Here is a 7,772-nt window from a genome sequence, read left to right as displayed (position 1 = left end):
GTCAAACATAAAAAGGAAATATAATAATAATAATAATAATTGGTTTATTCACATTCCATTTTTGATTACACATTTTCCCTATACATTTTTTAATCTACAAATTCAATTTGCGATGTATGATGTAAGAGTGGGCGCGTAGATCATCTCTGGAATGGATACACCGCACCGGAGTCTGTAGTGTAGACTGTGTTGGCTGCGGGGGGGATGTAGATTATCCCGTCTGCGGCAGAGGTCCGGCAACTGGAGGAGGATTTCACAACTTAGATGCAGTCCGCTGACAATCGATCTTTTATAGCCACCGGGAGACAGTTCAGGGCACTCGATCACTATAGTTGCATCTTTCGCCAGATAGATGGTGCTGCAGTTATGCTCCGCCTCAAAGTAACTCAAACGTGCGTTGGAGCAGGAAAGGATGAACTGTGGAATGGAAAGGAAAGAGAGGATAGGAAGCACGGGCCATGAACGGCGAAAAAACCGCAGGGGGATTCGAACCCTCTACTCCGGGGAGGTATGACCAAGAGTCGTGCTTAAACCCTCTCGGCCACCGGAGCTCAAATGTCAAACGTCAGAAAAGAAACGTCAACAGCTATTAAAATAAATGTTAAACATTCAAAAAGATGCGTCAAATAAAGGAATTGCAAAAAAAAAAGTCAAAAGTTGCTAAATAAAATGTTTTGAAACATTTTATGGGACAAAATGGGCAATGATATCGCATATTTTTGCATTTTGTTTGAAATCTTTGCCGGTCTTTTTTTTTCTATGTGATTCCGGTGGAAAATTGTAAGCTTTTTTTTTTGCTATTTTTTATTCTTTTATGATTCTCTTGTGTGTTTTGTGGCGAATAAGTTCAAATGTGAAACGGTTATTCTTCTATGTCTTATTAAAAAACTTACCTTTTCGATGATAATCTTGAAAATAATTTCTACAAAACAAGATCTTAAGTATAGAATTGAAAAATCTGTGAAGTAAAAATCATCTTCTGTGAAAGAAAATTGTTCTTTTTCCTCTAAAAAATTTTATTTTCTTAAGAGGAAAAATAAATAGAAAAATTATTCAATAGATCAGAAAGCAATTTTCAATAAATGCTAGAGACTTGTTAGAGTTATATTCGGAAAAAAAGAGGTAGTTGGGAAAGCTGAGAAAACTGCTTTACAGTGAAAATAGATCAAAATAACATTTTAAATGAAAAAGTTTCCAAATTGAAAATTAAAATTCTTTAATTTAGAATTTCTTATCTCCTCCTTCAGGGTGGGGCGTGCTGTGAAGAATTAATTTTCTTCAACTCGAATAACACCCTCTACACACTTGAATAAGACGCCTCCCCCCACTGTGTTTCAATACAAATTATTCTTTAGAGATTTTTTATATTGATTTAAAAAAATAGAAAAGTTTTGCAAATCAATTATACAGGGGTAGTGTTCAACTGGATTTTTTTTCATTCATGAATTTAATTAATATTGTTTTCTTACAAGAACTTCATCGTTTAGTTTAAGTTTAAACTGCTGCACCTAACTTTGAGCATAAGAGATGAAGTTTTTTGTGCTGTGCAGAGATATTCACTGCAACAGGTCACGGACTTTCGTGGCAACTCTTTATATAGGGACGGTCCCTTCTTGCACATTCAAAGTAATATTATGCAAATTCAAACTCCGCGACGAGAAAGTACAGTGAGGAAAAATTATGCAGATGCAAAAATGGGGTATTTCTCTCATGTATTCCATTCTCGTCGAATTTTATGGTTATTCAATGAGCGGGCGTGAGGGGATGCAAACTTTTTCATCCCTTTTTCCTTTTTGCTTTCTCTATGCTATGTATGTACATGTAGGTATGAATGTATACTCACCTTTTAGAGTGGAAGCTCCTTTGTGGGATTTGCAAGAATGTTACGGTATGTCTGCTCTTGGGATATTTTCTCGTGTCCCTTTTGCCCAAATTAAAGTCACTACCACCCATCCACACCCCCAATCTACCCCATCACACCACCGCAGCACTTTCCACTACTCAATGAAATCCACGTAATTCCATTTACCTTGTAGTATCTTGTTATGGTTCCAGGCAATGAAATGCAATTTCCCTTTGATTCATTTATAGAATTTTCCGGACAGTTTTCCAGTGTTGAGCAAACAGTTCGTCGCCTTTGACGGGAGAAGAAGAGGAAAAAGTTGCTCTGGAGAACTAATTCAAACTCATAAATAAAGCAAAGTATAGTGCTTTGTATATTTTATAGGGATGTTTTCTCTCTTTCAGCACAAGTCATACACATTGCACTTGTACTCCTCCTCAAAACCCTCCACATCCTTTCCATTCATATTTTCCTCCTTTTTTTGCGTAAAATATAAGATCTGTTACACATATCTACTTTCATTTCTGTTTCTTACATTTTCAAATTTTCTCTTTTATTTTCTCCTTTTAACTTAAAAATATTCGCAACTACGGCTTTTTTTTTCTCTAAAAGTTTTTCATCTTATTATGTTTTTTTTTTAATTTATTCTTTTTTTACATTTCACATTTTGAATGTAAGTAATATATATATAATTCATATTTCGTCTCCTACTTTTGTCCTTTTTTTTTCTCAAACACACTTCTAATGATAATTTTAAATATTGAACGGACTAGTAAAGTTATTTTTTCTCTTCATCTTCTATATTTTTTTGTTTTTAAATATTCACCCATAATATCAATGTTATATTTTTTAATTTTTATTTTATGTTTCTATAACATCATTTCTCATTATTTTCATTTCTAATATTCTTCTTTTTTTTCACCCAACACTTTCTTCCTGATTTTACAAATGGCAGCAATCTAAAAAAAAGTGATTACTATTTCCTTTTTTTTCTTATGTTCATCCTAATAGAATATATGTATATAGAAAAAACGGCAGAAGGAGAAAAAAGTTTGTTTCATTTATTAAAAAGAAAATATTCAGAAAATTTGTATATCAGTTGGAAAATTTTATCATGCGGACTGTAATAACTTATTGTGTCATTTCATTTTCATTTCATGTGTCCGTTATTAAAATATAATTTGGCATTCAACACACACCTGACAGTGTGACATTTTTGTATATGAGTTTAAAACATGCATTATTGTGCATTTTAAAAGGATATTATAATCATTTTTTGCTAAAGAAAAAACAAATAAACAGCGGATAATGGAGCAAAAATTAATTTCAATTTGTAATTCAGGGTAGGATAAATTTATCTCAACTTTGCATGTGATGTTCAATGTAGGGAATTAAAGGATAAAAAATTAAAATATTTAGGAAAAACCGGAGCTTTTATAGTTAATTCGTGTAATAAAAAGTTCATTCAGAAAATTATTTAGAATTTTTTAAAATTGAAAATTCTAAAGCGACAACTTTTTGATTAATTTCTAAATTGTTTCAAAGAAAGAACTGAATTTTAAACTATTATAGAGTTTAACTGAAATAGTCCCGGTCATCCCTTTTTCCTCGTATTGAGGTCGAATCGGTCGAATTGAATTATAGATTCATTAATAGGCATTAATATTGAGAGAAAGACGGAAACATAAAGGTTTTAGGTAGTACATTGAATTTCGGTTTTAAATGACTTTTAAGCAGATACAATCAATTTAGAGAATTCTATAAATGCAAATAATGGCTTCAAGAAAAAACTACGGATAATTTGTTGAAGAGAAATCTTTTCTTTTATTGATCGCCAGTTGGAAAATCCTTCAAGAGAAATGAACTCTCTTATCAAAGATTACATTGAAAGGCATTTCGAGTGAAGTTGTTGAGAGATTAAAAGCTCTTCAAATTTTCTTTTTACATTTTTGTATTGAGTAGAAAATAGATTTTTTTTTTAAATAAGAATGCTCAGCTCATGTTCTTAAATTGAAAAATAAATATTTTTCCTTAGAAATAATTATTTTTCCTGGAGATCTTCTCTCTTCTCTCTTATTTCCTTTTACATTTTAAGCTTTTCCGAATAAAAATGAAATATAATTTGTTAAGAGTTATGCATTTTCCGGTATTTCCACTGAATTGTATCAATGCAAGGAAATCACAATGATGCAGCTAAACATTTTGTGATTTCCTTGAATTGACACAATTTACCGTGACGAACGTTGAAAGATAATTCCTTCCTTGAAAAATAAAACCGTTTAAACGGAAAATTTTATAATTTTTTTTTATCCAGGTACGCCAGAGAATTTTTTGGAATGTTAGGGAAGTTTTTTTTTTAATTGTCCAGAAAGCTTAATTTTCAACAAAAATTCTTAAAATTTCGCATAAGAAATACAACCTCTTTCTTTAACTGAATTCATTTGATTATTATGAAAATAAAAGCTCAATATGGCTATAAAAAAAAAAAAAAAAAGTTCTCGGGCGTACTGAATACAGTACAATAAGCAATTTTGGGTGTAAATTGAGTTTAAGTAGAAAAGATCCTATTTAAGGTACTTTCGCAACCCTCCCAACCAATTAAGTTCCAACCAATTTTTCTTATCTCCCTTATTACGCTTTTAATCACCGGAAAAACGCCAAGAAAATAAACCCAAATCTTCCATTAAAGGTTCACATTTAAAACAAAACTTCTAGAAAATATTGAAAGATTTTCCTTTCGGCTAAAAGATTCCTCCAAAGTCTTGTTTATTATTAGTTTTTTGTACTAAATTAATGTGATGCAAAGATTTTTTAAAGAGGAATTAAAAAAAGAAGATAAACATTGAAAAATTCCTCATAGAATTGCATTTTTTTTGATGAGCTTTAGAACATTCTGCACCACACTATAAAATGTAAATTATTTCAGCATGTTCGTTCCACCGGTTGATTTTTCGCTATTTACACACATTATCCCTGCATAAAATGGAAATGTGGGGTCTCATGCAAAATGCAGATAGAGTTTATGGTGAAAAAAATATATAACAGGTTAATTGCTAAATTGTGTGCAAAAAAAGTCTATGAAGTTTTTTTTCTGAGTTCTTAAAATATGGTTTAAAAAAAATTACAAAAAAAAGCTCGTTAGTTTATAACTTTTTCAACATTAATCCTTTTTTACGTATATATATCATCTATATAAGTTACATTTTACGTGTTATTACGCGATTCTTTTTATTTTTTTTTTATTTCACAATGGGGCCTGTTATACACAACATTTCTATAACCACTGATTAATCCCTCTGGCCCATTCTGGTTATATATTTTTTTTTTGCAAAAGAGTTAAAATAAAATTCTGTGGTAATTTTTGTAAGTTAGTATTTTTCAACTACGTCTAGTAAATGTGTGTGTAGTCAACTAGAAGTTTTTTTTTACCTCTCATGTTTTAACGTGAATATTCAACAACAATTTCCTTTTTCAAAATTGTTCATTCCATTTTTTTCTTTATTTTTTAAAGATTTTAATGCTATTAAGACTACGTTTTTTTCACCTACATTGTGTTACAATTACTTTGGATAACTTAGAAACTATATTATTTATTTAATATTTGTTTTAAATTTACACTTTCTTAAATAAATTAAAAATATTTTTTATACGTTTACTGTTTTTTTTTTTTTTACTTAATTCCTAAAATATATAATCACATTTATATTTTATATTTCGTACCATAAAAGAAAAATATTTTGTTTGCCTAATTTTTTTTCCTTTTAATATTTTTTCTTATCTTATATTTACTGGGAAGGATCAAATTATCACAGTTTTCTCGTTTTGATTTTTTTATGTGATTTTCCTTCATTTCAAATTGAGTTCTTTTTCTTTTTTAAATAATTAATTTAATTGAAAAAAAGAGGAATGGCTTTTGGAATTGTACGGAGGTTCCAGTGATGAAAGGCAGCTCATAAGTTCGTTTTCTTAACTTTTTTTCTTCTATTCTTGAATATTTTTTTCTTCTATTTTATGTACTTCTCAATTGAAGTCATTAATTTTTCTTGACATGAAGATTTCTCAATGATTTATGTATATTTTTTAAATACTTCGTGTTGTAGAAGTTTTCTTATGAGAGATATTTTACAAAAAAAAACTGCCGATCAACTTCAAAACTTTTTGGCAAAACATGGGATATTGGAAAAGTTATAAAACTTTTAGTCTTCTATTCGAAAGATTTGAAAAATCCATGAATTAAAATACTGAGAAGCGAAGACAAAAAAAAACGAAGAGCTTTTTCCTTCAAATTTTCAAAGCTTCTGGGGACAAAAGACAAAATCAGGTCGACTGATTAGCATTTATTGGTATGCAGGAGAGTCGCATTAAAATGTAAAAGGAAAAGAAAGGCGGAGTAATTGTAAGCAAGCAAAGAAATATATAATGATTTAATACATAACTGTGAATTTTCTATTTATATGTTTTAAGAATCTTTTCGTAGAATTTGCTTCTTTTTTTTACTAGAACTTTTGAAGAAAAAATAAACAAGGAAGTTTTCTTGTCTTTTACCGTCTTCCTCTTTCTTCACTCTCTTACGTTTTTCTTGTGAATTTCTTTTTTTAATTTTAATAAGATTAAAAAGATTGTTTTTAGAGAAATCTTTTATAATAAAATAAGGTTTAATTAAAATTAAAAATTTCTTACATCATTCCAACAGTATTAACGAACTTATGAGCTGAACTATAAAAAAAAATATTTATAAAAAAAACTAATAAATATGGTGTGATGTACCTATTTAAATATTTCATTTTAAATGCAAAATTGGTCAACGCATCAGTAAAGTGCAAAAAAAAACCCTAAAAAAAGCCACACTATTAATTTTGCAAATTGAGCTTAAAAATTCCACCCTATTCTGGCTGAGGGCGGAAAATTTTGATATACTTTTTTTTTGTTGATTATAAAATGTAGTGTGATTCTGGGGAAACATTTAAAACTGTGATAATTCGACAAATTATATTAATTCCTTTTTTAATATAAAAAATGTATAAAATCCAGTCTTGCGAAGTAGAGTATTTTTAAACTATTTTCTTTTACCTTCTCATCATCATACTAAATTACATTGAAATATTTTTATTACAGTAGTTTATGTATAAATGTGTTTACCTTAAGGGTAGATGTATGTTTCTTGTTTTTTTGTTGTTTTTTTATTCAACTTGAATTTCTTACCTTGGTCTCCTGCGTAGACCTCATGGAAATCATCTCATGCCATCAATGTGTGTGTGGGAGGGTGTCCAAAATCCACCCAAATGCAGAATAATAGCATGGGACAAGTATCCAGCGGAACTGCATGGTGACTAATCCAGGAAACAATGTGCCAACAGTGCATTCCTGGTTATCACCTAAACATCCGTTTTGTTGTCATCATTATTTGGTATGATCATCTCTTCGGAATCCTCTATTATTTCTGGCTTTGAAACATTCCCATTTGACGCGGGGACAGTTGTAATGTTGGTATTTGTCAGGGAATTGGATGTATGAAGGGCTGAGCTTATATTTCCATTGCTGCATATTTTACTATATAAATCCGGCGTGGCCGTTGTCACATCCTCAAACTCCGTTCTCAATGCTGTGCATTTTAGTAATTGCAAATCACTCGGTAGATACGTCAATATCCGGTAAATTTGTTTCACTTCCTCTGCCGTGGTCCAAATCCCTGGTCTCTTGTTATGGTATAATTTGGCATACGTATAGATATTTGCTGTGCCATCATACTCCAATTGCATAGCCAAAGAGGTTACAATGCAAAATATTGCTGCTTGAGCTCCACCATATCTACATTAATACAATCACAAAAAACAGAATATCAAAATTGCAATATCAATTTTATCATTAATCCCACACCTTTTACCCTAACACAGCACAGGCTCATACAATATATTATTCTAAATATTTA

The 7,772-nt window shown here is 30.2% G+C and overlaps 3 protein-coding genes across 4 annotated transcripts in view; all 3 read right to left on the bottom strand.

Annotated features, from left to right (window-relative positions):
• LOC129790048 (solute carrier family 35 member B1 homolog) overlaps positions 1–7,772 on the bottom strand; it is a 766,332-nt gene that overhangs the window by 258,321 nt on the left and 500,239 nt on the right. The gene's annotated exons all lie outside the window — the stretch shown is intronic.
• The window catches only part of LOC129790119 (T-cell leukemia homeobox protein 3), a 442,143-nt gene that overhangs the window by 258,321 nt on the left and 176,050 nt on the right, over positions 1–7,772 (bottom strand). The gene's annotated exons all lie outside the window — the stretch shown is intronic.
• LOC129790579 (uncharacterized) overlaps positions 2,194–7,772 on the bottom strand; it is a 102,453-nt gene continuing 96,874 nt past the window's right edge. Inside the window, exon 24 of the mRNA XM_055828146.1 lies at positions 2,194–7,651. Within this exon, the coding sequence (XP_055684121.1) occupies positions 7,219–7,651 (433 nt within the window). The 3' untranslated portion in view covers positions 2,194–7,218. The remainder of the gene's footprint in view (positions 7,652–7,772) is intronic.

This window comes from Lutzomyia longipalpis, chromosome 1 (genome assembly GCF_024334085.1).
Source record: "Lutzomyia longipalpis isolate SR_M1_2022 chromosome 1, ASM2433408v1".
Lineage (NCBI taxonomy): Eukaryota > Metazoa > Arthropoda > Insecta > Diptera > Psychodidae > Lutzomyia > Lutzomyia longipalpis.
This window is presented reverse-complemented; position numbering and strand designations above follow the sequence as displayed.